The 17,552-nt window shown below is 36.4% G+C and overlaps 1 protein-coding gene across 1 annotated transcript; it reads right to left on the bottom strand.

Moving 5' to 3' along the window:
- Positions 1-580: 580 nt before the first annotated feature.
- On the bottom strand, positions 581-3,407 carry LOC132038527 (LOB domain-containing protein 24-like). Its single transcript, XM_059429181.1, has 2 exons — positions 2,960-3,407; positions 581-809 (listed from the first exon to the last, which is right to left on the bottom strand). Exons 1-2 carry the CDS (start codon positions 3,405-3,407, stop codon positions 775-777), a joined length of 483 nt encoding a protein of 160 aa, XP_059285164.1. The 3' UTR covers positions 581-774.
- Between the last annotated feature and the right edge of the window lie 14,145 nt (positions 3,408-17,552).

Below are 17,552 nucleotides of genomic sequence, written 5' to 3'. Positions count from 1 at the left end.
ACTCATGTGATCTAAGTCTTTTTTTCCTTTGCTTAAATTTGTCTTACACTATTGTAAAATGGTGGGATACATCTTTATTCTTGTCGTCTTTCATGTTTCTTTGATTTATCACCTTTTAAAAAGTAAAAATGTATAGAGAAATTTTGCCAAAGTCCTACAGAAGTATGCATGGTATCATGTTCTAATTTGGACTTATGATTCTTACATGACATTTTAACAAAAAAAATTGAAAATTAATCGAACCATATCGATGCTGAAGAGAAATCTAGATGATGGAACAATTTCGAAAAGTCTAATTTTGGCTATACAAAATGAAATAACCCAAAAATTAGTATGGTATAAATTTTATAGAATAACCAACTGAACTGTACCATTTACACTCCTAACTAAATCCGCATCTTGAATGGCAATGCGTTCAATGTTCATAGCTTCTTCCTATCACGGCCCAAATCCCAAATCTGGTACTTAGGCCGCGACAAGACACCTGTCGAGCTACTACCCATAAGGAAAACCTTGTAAGTTAAGCTATGCAATTATTACTTAAAGAAAAAAGTAAATAATCTCAAAAGGTGTCATAGATAGATATAAGTCGGAAGCTAAGTAAAAAGGATAAGTCTACCCATGTAACCCCAAATTTTACAAGTCATGGAGATACTATAACATGGCTACAACATACGAGACGTAGCTCGATAAAATGGAAATACTAAGTTTGCTATGGAAAAAGTATCCTCCATGGTAAATGGTAGCTCAACTCAACACTAATAGAAGCTGGAATCAAGGATCAGCTATCTGATCACCACTTGTACCCCCTGCATACACCCAAACAATAATAAGTGTGAGTCTAAAGACCTGGCAAGATCATCGACTCACCCTCTCAGTATACTTTTAGGACAAGTCTTAGAAATCGCTGGTATGCATAAAGGCATAAAACAAGATAATAAATGTATAATAATCATAATCATATACAAGTAAAGCAACTGAACTGGAACTACTGATTCAAATAGCAAGTGTAAACAAAACATGGTAACTATAAGAAAGCATAGGTGCATGTCTGATCCATCCCAGACGGTGCATCAACCTCACATCTTGCCAATCTTCGAAGCGTAGGTCACTGTTACGTGCCTCAGTAGTGGTCAACCATATTTACTTATCCGGTCTCACAAGTATTGTATGACTAGCTACATACTTGTCATCGTTAGCGTGCTCAACAATATGATAATGAATGCTAATAAGTTATTAAATATCCCATGCTCATATCAATAATAGGTATCAAAGGGTACTGTAAGAAGACAATAAGCGATAATTTCGGCCTAACTAAATACTTCATAAATACTCAACCTAGCTCATTCTTTCCCACTCATACAAACTAGGTAGTTTCAATGCACACAAGCATCGCATATAACAAGTGTTTTTTTAAAAAAAAAAAACAAGCAGATTAAGAGTTAAAACTCACTTGCCTAAATTCTATTAGCCAAAATCTTACCTGAATTGGCAAAGTCCACCCTAATGAGGTCCAGTAGCTTCAATCTAATCAAATTCATCAATAACAGGCCCAAATTAATCTTGAAAAACTATTTTTATAATTTTAGGACTCCTCGAGGTCAAAGTCAACTCTTAATCAACTCAAACCCCGAGCTTGGGCCGACGATTCAGATTTCAAAATGGAATCTATGGACGCAAACCATGAGCTAAGGAACTCATTACAATATTCAAAATCTTATTCTAATATCGATTACTTGTTCAAATTAAGGATTTTCCCTTTTGAGATTTTGGCTAAATTTCCAAATTGATCCTTTGATTTCTGCATGAGTCTATGGTTCAAATATCATGAAATTGAAGTATAATCACTAGGGTATCGTTTAGGAATTCATACATAGAATTTTATAAAGAAATTCCACCTTTTGATTGCCTACTAAAATCGAGAGTAATACCTCTTCAAAAACCCCAACCACAAAATAAACTGATCTAGAATTTGAAATTCTAATATATATGTATATATATATATATATATATCAAGGCCTTCTCGCGATCGCAGTCCCTGTCTCATGTTCATAGGGTGGAACCAGGTGACACCACGCGATCGCAGTCACTCTCCTCGCTATCGCGCAAGAGAGTTGACCGGGGTAAATCCTAGCCAAGCCTTCGCGATCGCGTTCCTAGTCCTTGTGATCATGGTGCCTTGTCCCAACTGCACCTCCTAATCGCCATTGGTGCCCTCGTGATCACAAAGGAGGTAGTAGATAGCAGAAAATCTACTATGCCAAAGTGAGTTTAAATGACGCTGTAACACCCTCGAGCCCCTCAGTTCCAAATCAGGCATCTCAACAAGTCCAAAAAACACATTATAGATTTATGTGAAGTCTTAAATCACTCAAAGGCACGCTAATACTAAAAAAAAAGGGGTCGGGTTCCTAAATTTGGCTTTTAATCCTTTTAAAATAAGATTGTGTTAATGAATCTTCTCGAGCTCTTTGAGTTTAAACCCGGGCTATCCCACTAAGTCCAAAAACACGATACAGAGCCATCTCAACCATCAAATCAATAATTAAGGTACAGATGCTCAAAATGAGGGTTTTGGTTGTTACACTTCCAAAGTTGAGTCATACTTGTACCTGTTAAAGCTTCTTGTATCACTCAAAAACAATTCTTCAATTTTCTATATTTACATAATCATTCATGTAACAAGATAATCACTTATCCAATAAAAGATAACTTTTAATAAGTGAATTATGTGATTTTTATTGTAAGCAAATGTATGAAATTTGGCGATAGTGTGTGTGTTTGAGTTGTTTTTTTCGTTGTGTTTCAGACTAAAGAAATGGGGGCATGATATGTACGAGATGACGGTTATATTAGACATAAATTAGAATAGTGACTGTTGTACCGTGAATATCTACTCGGATGACAACCGATGAAATTTTTCGTAGAAAAAGATAAAAGAAAAAAAAAAAGTAAATACCTGGCATGGTAAAACGAGCATCAGATGGAGAAGCCAAAGCCAAGGAAGATCGATCGAGCTCCTCTTCTGACTGGTAATCTTTTCTTTGCAATGTGGCCATTTTCTTACACAAAGAAATTTGATTTCGTACAATTTCAAGCTCATTTTCATGTGCTTCAATTTCTGCCCTCAGTTTTCTTTCAATGGCAAGGCAACCATGCACAGGATTTTCCTTCCTAATCCTAGCCTCTAAAATTAGGGTTTCAACAGTTTTTTCCTTCTGGTCATCAGGAACACAATTAATAAACTCTATGGTTTTGTCTACTCCGAAAAGTCGATAAACATTTTGAAAATCTTCAGCTCTATTGGAAGGAAAATATGGAGCTAACTGGCAATTTGCATCACATTCTTTCCTTTGGTGCTTACACGCTGCACATGCTGCAACAAACATAAGCATATTAGCATTCATCTCCCTTCCGCTTGAGAATTAATCTTAAATACTTGACTGACAAAGAATAAGCAGACCTTTGTTTTTCTTGCTATTTTCTTATGAATATGAAAAAGAAAAAGAATCATAGAGTTAACCACAACTCAATCAAAATATATAGGAATATATCTATTTACTACTTATTATTACAGAATAAGGTAGCGTTGGAGATACTAGGATTTGAATATGTAAATTAAATAGGCATAGAATTCATTCATAACAAATAATAGATATGTTTAGTAGGGAAATCCTTCATGTTACTAAATTTGTTCATAATTGGTTAATTATCTGAGGTTCGTGGAACATTATTATAGTTCAAGCTAAATTCAATGTACTTTTAAAAAAAAACCTGATAAATTTCCTCGCTTGATGGCACTAGCGTTAACATACATATGTAGAGTGTGCAATTGAGAAAATAAGAATGAAATAACTAGTGTTTAGTTAAATAAATTAAATGTTACTTACTTTTTGGCCTGATGAATAAAAAGGTTCAGAAGATAAAAATAAGTTTTAAAGGTTTAAGATTCTCTTATTGAATATGCTCAAATTTCTTCAACTCCAGTTAATATGTAAACAATTATGTTATATACAACAATTATACCTCAATATTAAATTAGTTAGGTAAACTATATGAATGATCATTATTGTAAATATTATTTCGTTTGGATTCATAATATTCCAATATTTCATACTTCAAAATTATTCAACATTAGAGAATATTCAATTTTTTAATACATTTTAAGGATAATTTATATCTAATATACTAAGTAATTCTATTTGTTTATAATGTACCGTCAATAAGGGGTGTTCAAATGAAAAAGTAAAATCCAACCAAATTGATAAATCAAGTCAAAAACCTGCAAAAACAAAAAAACCGACCTGGGATTGGTTTAATTTCATCAAATTTTAAACATACGGTAATATTTGATTTGATTTGGTATTGAAAAAAAAAGAAGGACCAAGCCGAACTAAACCGGTAAATATACACAACAAGAACAACAACAACAACATAGTCAGTGTAATCCCACAAGGGGGGTCTGGATAGGGTAAAGTGTACGCAGACCTTACCTCTACCTCCCGAGGTAGAGGGCAAATATACACATACTTATAATTGTACTAGTCTTGAAAACACTCGATGTGCATGTACCCCATATCATTTGAGTACAAAAATTTTAGAAACTATATAAACATTACTAACAATGTATTTGAGTTAAATATAAAAAAAAAATTAAAAAGTGTAAGTTTCTGAAGATGTTGAATATTAATGTATTCAGTTAACTCAATAAAGCTAAGGGAGAATTGTTGAAGAGGAAAAGTTAAAAATTTGAAGAGACAAAATAATTAGCATAAATTTGACGAGTGAGAAACTTAGCTTGGATCCAGAAAGAGTTTATACACCAAAAAATCATTATACCCTTTAGCACTTATCGTACCATATACTTTAACCAATAAATAAGGATGTGGTTAAAACACCTGTAATTATGTCACGAGAAAATGTTAAAGTGCTAAGAGCATATTTGGATTGGCTAATTTTAGGTACCCTTTAGCACTGATATTGGAGATTCTATTGAATTCGAACCTGCTAAGAGCATGTTCGGATTGGCTTATTTTAGGTGTTTTTAAGTTAAAAATACTTTTAAGTACTTTTAGAGTGTTTGCGTAAGATAAAAAAAAAATGATCTTAAGCACTTGTTTTTAAGCCAAAATAACAAAAGTAAATCAAAAGCCATGAGTTAGAATTCCTAACTTATGACTTTTGGCTTATAAGCCCATCCAAACAGAATCTAAAACTTGAATATCTTGAAAATTGGCCGTTGTTTGAGCTACCATCTGAAGAACACAGTCCAGGCGTTTCCCGCTAAAATAACAGTCACTGAAGACTCGATAAAAGCTTAAAATACAGGTCACACAACTAAAAATGACCTACTCCAAATTACTATTTTCAACAATATGTCGAACCTGGTAAAGGATCATATTTGCCCCCTACTATAGCAAATAGTTATATTTGCCCTCCGTTATACTTTTTCAACAAATATATCCCTACAGTCATACTTTAGAGCTATATTTTCCCTTAACACCGCGTGTCATGCTCATATTGAACGAAAAATTAGACCTATATATATATATCTATATATATATATATATATATATATATATATATATATATATATATATATATATATATATGACTCCAAATTACTATTTTCAACAATATGTTGAACACAGGTAAAGGGTCATATTTGCCCCCTACTATAAAAAATAAGTTATATTTGTTATCCGTCATACTTTTTCAACAAATATATCTCTATAGCCATACTTTAGAGTTATATTTTCCCTTAACACCACGTGTCATACTCTTATTGAACGAAAAATTAGACCTATATATATATATATCATGCTATATTTACCCCTCACTCTAAAGTGTAAATAGAGTTCACTTTTATAATAGAACATGAAAATAAAATGAATTGTTAACAGAAATTTATTTTATTTCTCGGAAAATTGCTCGATTTTTGAACAATCCAAAATTTAAAGTAAGTCACTTCATTACATTCTTTTTTATATCGTGCCAAAATGGTAATTATATAACTGTAAATTACGTGAGATTTAATTTCACTCTTTTTTAGGTAAATTTTTCTTTATTCAACTTTCAAAAAGCTCAACATATATATCCACATGCCTCCCAACAAATATAAGCACTCCCTCCATCCATTTGAGCTATCGTTTTAGCTCAAAATAATTGTTCTAAAACAATTCTCACTTTAGGAATTCAAAGTTATAGTTGGCAATTGTTTTCAATCATACTCTTAAAATTTAAAATATAGTTCTTTTTAATATTGCTATATTGTCAAAGAGCATTTAATAAATAGAAATAATTTAATAAATTATATATTTTATTTATTAAGTAATATTTAATTAAACTTGATTTTGTTGCATAAGAATAAGACAAAGGAATTGGGTGAGAAGAAAGATTAGGGAGCTTTTTGGACCAATAATTGATTTTGCAGGCTCAATCTTTCGAATAGACCGAGAATGAGGGTGATCTGGAAGTAGGTAAAGAAGTGGCAGGCCGATTTAGGGTTGAAAATGAGACTGGTTTTTTTTGTTCAATAAGAGCATGACACATGGATTTTTAAAGCTCAACATCAAGTTTTAACATGTGAGGGTTAAATATAGCTAGTTTTAACTAGCGAGGGGTAAATACAGCTCTAAGATATGATTGTATGGGTATATTTATTGTAAAAGTATAACGGAGGATAAATATAGCTTATTTTTATAGTAGAGAGGCAAATATGACCGTTTTCCGCATATTGAATGACAGCTGTGTGCGTGTAACTTGCATTAAGCAGATGAATCCGGTCTTCTATCCTTAATCAAATGAATTTAGGTCTACATTTATTCAACTATGTAACTCTTCAAATTCTCTAGATTTTGTATAAGCAATGAAGAGTTTGGCTAATGTAATTTTGATTAATGTAAGTTTGATTGTAATTTTATGTTCTACTGTATCAAAGATTAAGACACAATAGAGAGATCTAAAATCATAATCTTGAGTTAGGGTTAGATACACATACCGTTCATCTCTATTGATTCAAAGAACGGTAGTAATCGGTGGTTAAGATGAGACCTTCCACGAGCCACTAGCTATCTCGATCGATGTTTATCTCGACCGATGGGATGTCAACCGCTATACCACGTATTTGCTAGGGTTTTCTAATATCTTGGAAAAGGGGGTTGGCCTCTATTTATAGAGTGTGCCTACCTATCACAGGCCAAAAGTTATTGGGCCTAGAATTGGGCCACTATTTGGGCCACATCACTATCCTTTCAGGCTATAACCAATTAACACAAATCCAAATTCCAACATGATTTTCGGTTGTGAAGCCCTTTCCAAAGTAATCCAAAATACAACTTTTACCTAATTTAACTTTTCTTTAAAAAAATCATTTATTTACTGAGATTGTCCAACCCATAAATGTATCGAATACTCCAATAGTATCAACTTAGTTAAATGTATATTCTTGAAGCACTAGAGCTTGATCTATACATATAGATGTTAAATGATATATATTACATGTATACATTAGAAGAGAAGGGAAAAAACCTAACCTTCGTGTTGTTGAGCTTTCTCAGCAAGCTTGGCGATACGTTCTTCAGAGGAAGCCATTTTCGATATTTCCGATAAATTTATTTTGTGAGTTAAATTCCCTTCTCTTTCCCCTTTTTAGTGCTTTGGCGTTGCTATTTCAGCAATCATATAATAGTAAAGAATATAAAAGGAGGGATTGTGAGTGAGTAAACTACAATCGTCCTACCTGGATACGGATCAGTCTAAAATGTCTTTTTATATGGCTTGCCATCAATAACACAATAAATACTAAAGTAGTAATAAATCCTTTTAGATTACAAGAATCGTTATCTACCAAGTAATTCTAGTGGATGTTTGATGGTGAAAGCTGAAAAAGAGTAATAATTAAAGCTTAATAAAAGTTTTTTTTTTTTTTAAAAAAAAGAGTAGTAGTTAAAGCTTAATAAAAGTTTTTCTCATTTTTTGGAGGGAAAGAATTTTTGTAGGTCAACTTTTAACTTGAGGCTTTGTCACGACCCAAATCACGGTCATGATGGCACCCACACTAATCCCCCTGGTGGGCGAACTATCCCCTTAATCAACACTTAATCAAATTACGAATTAGGCATAAATAACACAAGCAAACATTTAATAAGTCTGAAATCATACCATAAATACTAAAAGTGCGGAATACTAAGTCTATTACAACTCTTCCAAAGGATTTAATGTCAGAATACAAGACCCTCTAATCATAATCAGTCTAGAAATCAATACAAATGTCTGAATAACATGAAATGCTGTCTAAGGATAGAAATAGACAAGGATAAAAGATAAGATCCAGGGCTGCAGGGTGGCAGGTGGCTCACCCTCAGATCTCAAGAAAGAAGCCTGGGGGCTAGACTCAGGGTCTCGATGAAGATCTTGTCTCAAACTCTGCACTCAGAATAAGTGCAGCAAGAGTAGTATCAGTACACACTTGTACTAGTAAGCACCATAGGCCAACTAAGATTAGTTAACGTATTTGAAATAAAGAAATCAATAAGTAGACAGATAAGACAGTCAACAACATTCAACTGTCCTAATTAACTCCAGTCATAGCCCAGGTTTAAGCTTCTATCCACAAGTCTCCCAAGTTATCAAGAAATTCCTCAAGCATAGACTACAACATAAGTACAACACCAACAAGAATCCAATGAGACAATGTATGATGCGATAATAAGAAGTGCAACGCAAATGAGATGCAATGACCAATATCTCAAACCTGTTCAAACATGCTATAAGCATTTGTCACTTTAATAGTTATGACCCATGGGGGACCTGCGGTGTCCATGTACTAGCCACTTCAGAACAAACCTCGGATCGTGACTCTGCCACTATACATCCAGTACAGACCTCAGATCGATAGCACTAACAATGTTATTTTTCTCTTTCTCTTTCTTTCCATTTCAAAACTGTTTCCATAACTCTTTCATCACGTATGAATGTATGAATACAAGAAATGAGGAATCACATGTAATCAATGTCAGTTAAGATAATGTGGAATTCACAAGCTTCATACTGACAATTCAATCCTTGCTCAGAATATAAAGACTATCATGGAAACATATCAAGTACTCAATTCCAATCTCAACAAATACAACTAGCATAGTCCGCATGATCACAACCACGTTGTCAAATAATACACATGTTAATAATTTCATAAAGTACGGGCAAGCCCAAATAATCAGAAATAATACCAAACTAGTGGATTCAACACCACAACCATGCTCGAAGCCTATCATGCTTTCCCCATCGATAACTGCATAACACATGCGATTCGCTAATCAAAGTTTAAGAAAGGTAAGTCATAACCTACCTCAAAGCCAAACACGAGCCCCGATGTGATGACCCGTTAAGTTATTATGCAAATTTTGACCATTTTACCACTGTTGACCCAATTCCCGAGGTTATTGGGCGATTCTAGCGAGAATTGAAAGAATTAGAACCTTTAAACGAAAGGGTTTGACTAATAGTTGACTTTTTGGTAAACAGACCTTTTTGGGAATTTTGTCGATTCCATGAGGTCCGAAGGGTCATTTATGACTTGGTGGGGTGGCTAGTTCGGTTCTCGAGGCTTCCAAGTGCATTTTGGGCGCTTGGTTGGAAACTTGATTTTAGCCGTTTGTGGATTGATCGAGTCAACGTGGCATCTGTTGAGAATTCCAAGGTCACGGATGGATTCATAACATGTTTTTACTTGCGTCTACATGTTTTGTTAATATTTGGGAGGGCCTGAATAATTGTCAGGGTTTTGGGTTGAGATTTGGTGAAACCATAAAATTTCTGGTTCTAATGTCTCGCCCTAGCGGATCCGCCCCAGTAGGATTTGGTCCGTAGGAGCGGAACCATGATGTGTTTAATGAATTCTACCCTAGCGGATGGGAATCCGCTGATGCAGGATCGCAGGAGCGGAAATGGTCACTCCAGCGAGGAGCGCCAAACCAGAATCCCTATTTTTGTTCCTAATTTCAAATCATTAGTTCCATTCATCAAAAACCTATGTCTAAAGAGCATTGGGGGCTATTTTAAGAGAGGTCTTGGTGGAATCATCTTGGGGTATGTTCTTAAACCTTAATCTTGCATTTATCTTTCCTCTACTAGTATTCATGGTGGTAAAGGGTTATGGAGGGTGATGGGTTATGGAACCTAGGTCATTAATCATTAAACCCTCTAATTTAATTGGTTATTATTATTCTAAATACTAATTCTATCATCTATAATTGTGGATTAATAGATTCTAGGATTAAATCTCTCTTGGCTTCTAGAATCAATTTATGAATTTAGGGTTCTTACTAATTTGGGGGTTTTGTCTTAATTGATGAAATCGAAGGATCAATTGTGGTCAGAACTCTATGAAATTAAGGATAATGACAAATGATACTATGGGTAGTGTAATTTCACCCTTAATTTCTTGTGGTTATTTACTTACTTAGCATTGTCAAAATTAGACTTCGATTGTTCTGAAGCACTTCGAAAGGGGAAGGCTCAGGTGGAGTAATACGTGACTCCTGTTCAGCATTTGAGGTAGGTTACGGCTTACTTTAGTTAGACTTTGATTAGTGAAACGTATGTATGCGTAGAAATGAGAGGAGAAAGCATGATTAGGTCTCCGGACATGATGTTGGGATGGATATACTCTTAGATTGGTATAACTTCTGATTATGTGGGCTTGTCGCCATTGTTTTACGTATTGTGAAATGTGGTGTACTTGTTATAGTGATGTGGGTGATTTGAGGTGATATATTCACTATGATGATTGAACTCTGTGATGCTTCCATTTTCCATGATTGTTGTGATTTATGCCAGTCTTGTTATGGCTGATGGTGCTTTGTGATCTCCATAGCATACTTGTTGACACCTAATTTTTGACCTCCCATAATTTATTTTAATCACTTAGAATCCTTAGATGACAAACAAAATGAATCAGGCATTTTAAAGGGTCAAAATAATTTTATAAATTTGTCTAGGTCAATATCTTACTCCTTTTAATTAATAAAATAATTTATGTGATGCTATAAATTATTTAAGAATTAATTGGTACATTTATGACATTTTATGAAATATTTACATTTTGTTGAATAATTATTTATTTAATTGTTTAAATTGTCAAAAGCCAATCCAAGAAATTTGAGTAATTAAAGAATTGACCATTTTACCCCTCAATCTCTAATTTTGTGTGTTTTCATAATCTGTTGAAATTAATAAATTGTGTTTATTACTTAATTAGGTTAATTAATCACTAGGGGGACATTATTGCAAATTGGATTTAGTTATTTAATTGTTTACATTAATGCCATATTTGCAAACTAAGTCTGTCAACGCAATTAGTCATGTTTTAAAATTTATTAAAAGGCTAATTATGTTTTAGTTATATTAATATGACCAATAGTCGATATCCATTTACTAGATTTACCCATTTTACCCTTTATGTATGTATATACGTCTGATATACATAAATTGTAATGACCTGATTGGTCGTTATAGTCTTTTCGGCACTTTTGACCCGAGGGGACCGTTGGCATGCTTCCCGAGGTGCTCGGGATTGATTTTGGGTGACTTTTGGGAAAAAAATTGGCTTAAAGCAAAAAAAAAGATAACTCAAAGTTGACTTTTGGGTAAACGGACCTTTTTCGAAAGTCCGTCGATTCCGAGAGGTCCGGATGGTCTTTTAGAACTTGTGTGCATATCTGGTTCGGTTCCCAATGCATTCGGGTGCATTTTGGAACTTGGGTTGGGAAGTTAGAATTGAGGTATCGAGAGTTGACTTGGTCAACAAAGCCCCCGTTGGGAATTCCGAGGCCACAAGTGCATTCATAGCGTGTTTTTATGTGTGTTTGTGTATGTGGTTTGTGAGCATATGCCCTTGGGTATTAGTCGGGATTTCGATTTGAGATTGTGTTTATTTCGAGAAATTCTGGTTTGGTGTCCGCCATGGCAGCACTACTACCGTCCCAGCGACACCGCCATAGTAGTGGGATGGGCCGCTGGGGTGGCCTTGTATATTTGTAGCCGACCATCTCGGCGGTCTGAGAGGCTGTCGGGACGGCACAGCTGCAGCGGTCCCGATGCCGCCGTATCGGTATCGGGCCTGTTATTTCATTAAGTGTGTATTAAAAGCCCTTAGTCTCTCATTTATTACTATTCCAGAAATTGAGCTTTTGGGAGAAATTCTAGAGGATTCTTGGAGAAGATTCTTGTGATAAGTCGTTCTAATCTCTTTGCTATTCCATTATCCCTAGTCATCTTAGAATCCCTTTTCCTTTATAGTTCTTTAAGTAATGGAAGATTAAAAGTGGGTTTAATGAATATTCATTCTAGGCTTCTAAATCATGATTTGTTGATTGGGTTAACTTCTTTAAGCATTGAATTGATTATTAGAACCCTTATTTCATAACTTCTTCCTAATTAGAGGCTAATTTGTGGAATTGGAAGTTAGGGTTTATACCCAAATTTGAGGATTTTGCCTAGAATATGAATTAGAGTGATTTGTTGATTATTCTAGCTTGCTAATGATGGGAATTGATCACCTAGAGGTTTAATTTAATATTGGGACCTTTAGATCCCTAATTTCACCCTTCTAGTTCATAAACCCTATTCCATAGGTTGGGGATTTGGGTCTTGATAGAAGTAGGGTTGGTTTTGATGTTCTTCTTGATTCTAATTCCATGATTCGCATATGCCTAGACTTTCTTGATCTCGAGGCTCAACGGAAAGGAAAGGCTAAGGAGTGATTGTTGGTGTTATTGCTATTCGGCCTTCCAGATAGGTTACGGTTTACCCTATGGTGAGACTTTATTTAGCGCAGCATATATTTAGACGATATGGTCGGAGAAAGTATGTAAAGCTTCGGGTATGAAGTTGGGTTAGATATTGTCATAGGTTGGGCCCTGTTATGTGATTGGGGCTAGCCACCCCGTTGTGTTGTGACTTGATTTGTTCTATTATTTTTTTCTTAATGCCACGTGGTGATAGTAGATATTGGAGACTGTTGTTATACCTCTTCATGATATTAAAGTATCTTACTTGTTTACGTTTGATACGTGGATAGTGTTCTATATGGCTTGTGCAGCCTTTTCATGATATTATTAGCGTACCCATGCTTGGTACTTGTGATATTAATATGACTGTTGAGTTGATTTATATAAGTCTTGATAGGGCTTATAGTGTTGTGACTTCCATACCATATTCGTTGGCATTTATTGCATTGATTTAGCATTTATGCATTCATACATTCATACATGACGGAAATGGTTTGGAACTGATTAATGAAAGACTTATGGTATCTATAAGAGAAAATGTTTTAAATGCCGATTGGGAAATGGTTCCGGGTGATGTGATATTATATGACATGATTTGATAAAGATCCTCCATGGAAAAAGATCCGGAGACTCGTTACCGTTGGGCAAAGATTCGGAACGAGTGGTACATGGACTCCGCGGGTCCCTTATTGGTTGTGCTACCGAGACGTCGATACTTCTGTCCGGAGTACATGTGTGCACAACATTGCATTGCATTGCATTTCATACATTAGTGCATTGCATTGCACTATGGCCTATATTGTGATGATCTGGTGATTTAGTTGTGTTATTTGGATTCAGATTGGATATATTGAGACTTGGCACAGTTGGGTTTAGATGCTACAACTTAGATGATGACGTGTACTTGATTCTGGCTTGTATTTGACTTATACTTGTTGATTTATCTGCTTATCTTACCTTATAGTCTGGATTGTGTTAGCTAAACTTAGTTGGCCTATGATACCTACTTGTGCTGTGGTTTTGTACTGACCTGCACTTGCTACATTCTTTTATGAATGTAGAATTCCAGGTTGGATGTACTTCTGTTTCTCGTGGCTGATAGTCGCTCCGAGACTTTCTTAGAGCCTATAGGGTGAGTACGAGACGTTCGCTGCCTTGAAGATTCTTTTTTATTTATGCCTTATTTTCTATCTTGAGACATATTCAGACTTGATGTATTATTGATATTCCAGACTTGTATATTCTAGTAAGGTGCTCTTGTATGGGTTAGACCAGCCTCTAGGGTGTATTTTCCTTATTTTCACGCTTTCTCTACATTATTATCATCAGACTTATGTGAATTTATCTCTTCCGCTTATTTAATTATTTATTTACGTTTTCGCTATTGTTGGGTTGAGGGTTCACCTACCGAGGTGGGAAAGGTAGATGCCCGCGCGACTTAGCATAGATTGGGTCGTGACAAGTTCGTATCAGAGCCTTAGGTTACCCGATCTATAATACAAGAGCATGTCTAGTAGACTCTCATGGATCAGTACGATGAGCTCCGTATTTATCTGCGAGAGGATATAGGACATTGAGAAAACTTCACTTTCTTTCTTTCTTTTGTGCTACTTTATTCTAATTGGTATCTGGAACAATCAAATTGGTATCTGACTCTAATCTCTTCTCTCATGGATGGTGTGGCCCTAGCACAGACACAGCCCAAGATTACTTCTGATCAGACTATGCAGGATACTATGGCCCGTGTTTTACTCCATCTAGATGCCCAGCAGGCTTCCGCTGGCATTACTACTCCGGGCGGAGGTTCGCAGACCAGAGTTAAGGCGCAAACCCCTGAGTACTCGAGTAGCACACCGCGCTGCAGCTATGGCTCTCCGTATAGATGCAGTGCCAGCCCCGGGGGATAATCTTAGACCCGTGGAGGGCGCTGTTATGACATTGACTGATTAGGATCTTGTTTGGAGGTTTAGGAAGTTGGAGCCGCCGAGGTTTTCGGGTACTTCTACAGAGGACACTTATGAGTTCATCTTGGATATGGATGAGTTACTACATAGGATGGGGATTGTAAAGTCTCATGGAGTTGACTATGTGTCCTACCAATTTCGTGACGACGCAAAGACTTCGTGGAGGTATTTTGTTGCTTGATGAATGGCATCTTTAGGACATTCCTTGACTCCTTTGTGATTGTGTTTATTGATGATATCTTGGTGTATTCCAAGAGTAGAGAGAAGTATGATAGCCATCTTCGTACTGTTCTTGGGCTGTTGAAGAAGAATAGCTTGTTTGCTAAGTTTTTGAAGTGTGAGTTTTGGTTGGAGTCTGTGGCCTTCTTGGGACATGTTGTGTCTAAGGATGGGATTATGGTTGATCCACAGAAGATTGAGGCTGTGAGGAGTTGGGCGAGGCCCACTAGTGTTACCAAGGTTCGTAGTTTTGTGGGTTTGGCCAGCTACTACCGCCGCTTTGTGAAGAATTTTGCGGCTATTGCTTCGTCCTTGATCAGATTGACTCAGCAGGATGTTCCCTTCCAGTGGTCCGATGATTGTGAGGAGTGCTTTCAAAAGCTCAAGATTCTTTTGACTTCAGCCCCGATCTTAGCATTACTCGTGGAGGGTAAGGATTTTGCGGTCTATTGTGATGCATCCCGTATGGGTTCGGGTGTTGTGCTGATACAGGAGGGTAGAGTGATAGCTTATGCTTCCCGTCAGTTGAAGATCCATGAGAATAATTACCCTACCCATGATTTGGAGTTACTAGCCATGATCTTTTATTTGAAGATTTGGAGTCATTACTTGTATGGTGTCTATTGTGAGGTTTTTACCGATCACCGTAGCCTTCAGCATGTGTTTACCCAGAGAGATCTTAATTCCAGGCAGCGCCGATGGATGGAGCTCCTGAAGGACTATAACATCTCTATTTTTTGTCATCCGGGAAAGCCAATGTGGCTACTGATGCCTTGAGTCGCAAGGCGCCGAGTATGCGGCGCTTAGCTCGTTTGATTGTTTCGAGCGTCCGCCGCGCGGAGGTTCTTCTCTAGCCACCGCGCTGGTTCACCTTGATATTTCGAGCCCCCCAGCGTGGTTTTGGCTTGTACAGAGGTGAGGTCATCTTTATTGGATCAGATTAGGACTCATCAGTTTAAGGATGCTCAGTTGAGCAAGATTCGAGATAAAGTTTTGAGGGGTGAGGCCAAGAAGGCCATGATTGATTCTGAGGGCATTTTAAGGATTAAGGGGCGCGTGTGCGTTCCTCATGTTGGTGATTTGGTTCAGTTAATCTTGACTGAGGCTCATAGCTCTAGATATTCCATCCATCCGGGGGCGACTAAGATGTATCGTGATTTGAGGCAGCACTATTGGTGGCATCAGATGAAGAGAGATATAGTTGATTTCGTGGCTAAGGGTGAGAATTGTCAGTAAGTTAAGTATGAGCACCAGCGACCCGGTGGTGTACTTCAGATGATGCTTATTCCCAAGTGGAAGTGGGAGAGGATTGCCACGAATTTTGTTGTTGTCACGACCCAATTTAAGGATCGCGCGGGCACCTACCTTTCCCTCTCGGTAGGTGAATCCTCAATCAAATAACACATCAACCAAGTAAAGAACAATTTATTTAATTCAATATATATATATATATATATATATATATATATATATATATATATATATATATATATATATATATAATTAACAGCGGAAACCAAATAATTTTATTAACCCAAGATTTCGAAAATGATTACAACAGTTAAATAATTACAAGACTCATGCCGACTCCCACGACCTGGTCTAGACAAATACAAGAGCGACTAATGTAAATTTAGAATGAAATAAACTCTCAGACTCAACTTCCATCCCAGAATGAAGTGGGAGGAGACCTTCAAGATAGGTACCGTGCATCTTCCAAACATGTCGCAATCAATCACCTGAAACACTCTACGCCCCAAAAGGGATGTAGCGAGGGTAGTACCAAAGACAATCAACACGTACTGGGTAAGCATCATAAGGCAACAATGGTTAGAAACACATATCAGTAACGAACAAGCATGGTAAGCAACTAGATCAATAACATACATCTATCTACCACTCGTTATAACATCAAGACTCTTAAAATCATTTAACTTTCCTCTAACAACCACCAGTCAATACCTCAACAACCTCACACTAGTCATATATGATTATACCAACCGCTTTTAGTATAGAAGTCAACTCATCACGATGATATTCCTTATTCTACATCCTTTTAGTAAGACAAACATATAACTGATCCTACAAAAAATCTACGAGATAAGTTAACATGTATAAGGCAACCATAATCGGAACCAAGTACACGTTATCGCCTAAGTAGAGCATCTAAACCCAAATGTGCCAAGTTCCAATATATCCGATCCGAAACCAACATCACAAGTGAAGCACCAAATCATCTTAATGTAATCCATGATGCAATGCAATGCAATAATGTATGAATGCAAATGCAATGCCATGCAATGCTGTGTACATATGTACTCGGACGGAATACCTCCACGCCTCGGTAGCACAACCCAAGGTGACTCGCGACGTCTAAGTGCCACTAGTCCCGAATCTTTTCCCAACAGACAGACGAGACTCCGAATCTTTGCCCATAGAGGGTTCTCACTGGCACCACCCTGGAGGACCCGCGGAGTCCATGCACTCACTCAGTCCACGATTTCGGGACAAATATCGAATATCAGATTCTCATATCACTCTCATCCAAAAACCGAGCCCAGTTCATCACAATGTTTCA

This window comes from Lycium ferocissimum, chromosome 11 (assembly GCF_029784015.1).
Source record: "Lycium ferocissimum isolate CSIRO_LF1 chromosome 11, AGI_CSIRO_Lferr_CH_V1, whole genome shotgun sequence".
Lineage (NCBI taxonomy): Eukaryota > Viridiplantae > Streptophyta > Magnoliopsida > Solanales > Solanaceae > Lycium > Lycium ferocissimum.
The sequence above is the reverse complement of the archived record's forward strand: the minus strand, read 5'-3'. Positions and strand labels throughout refer to the sequence as shown.

Excerpts from the sequence above, each read along its gene's own strand:
- LOC132038527 (XM_059429181.1), bottom strand. The coding sequence starts at position 3,407 with ATGAATGCTAATATGCTTATGTTTGTTGCAGCATGTGCAGCGTGTAAG. Across the intron at positions 810-2,959 it reads TGCTCGTTTTACCATGCCAG|GGGGTACAAGTGGTGATCAG; the intron begins GTATTTACTTTT and ends GGGTGTATGCAG.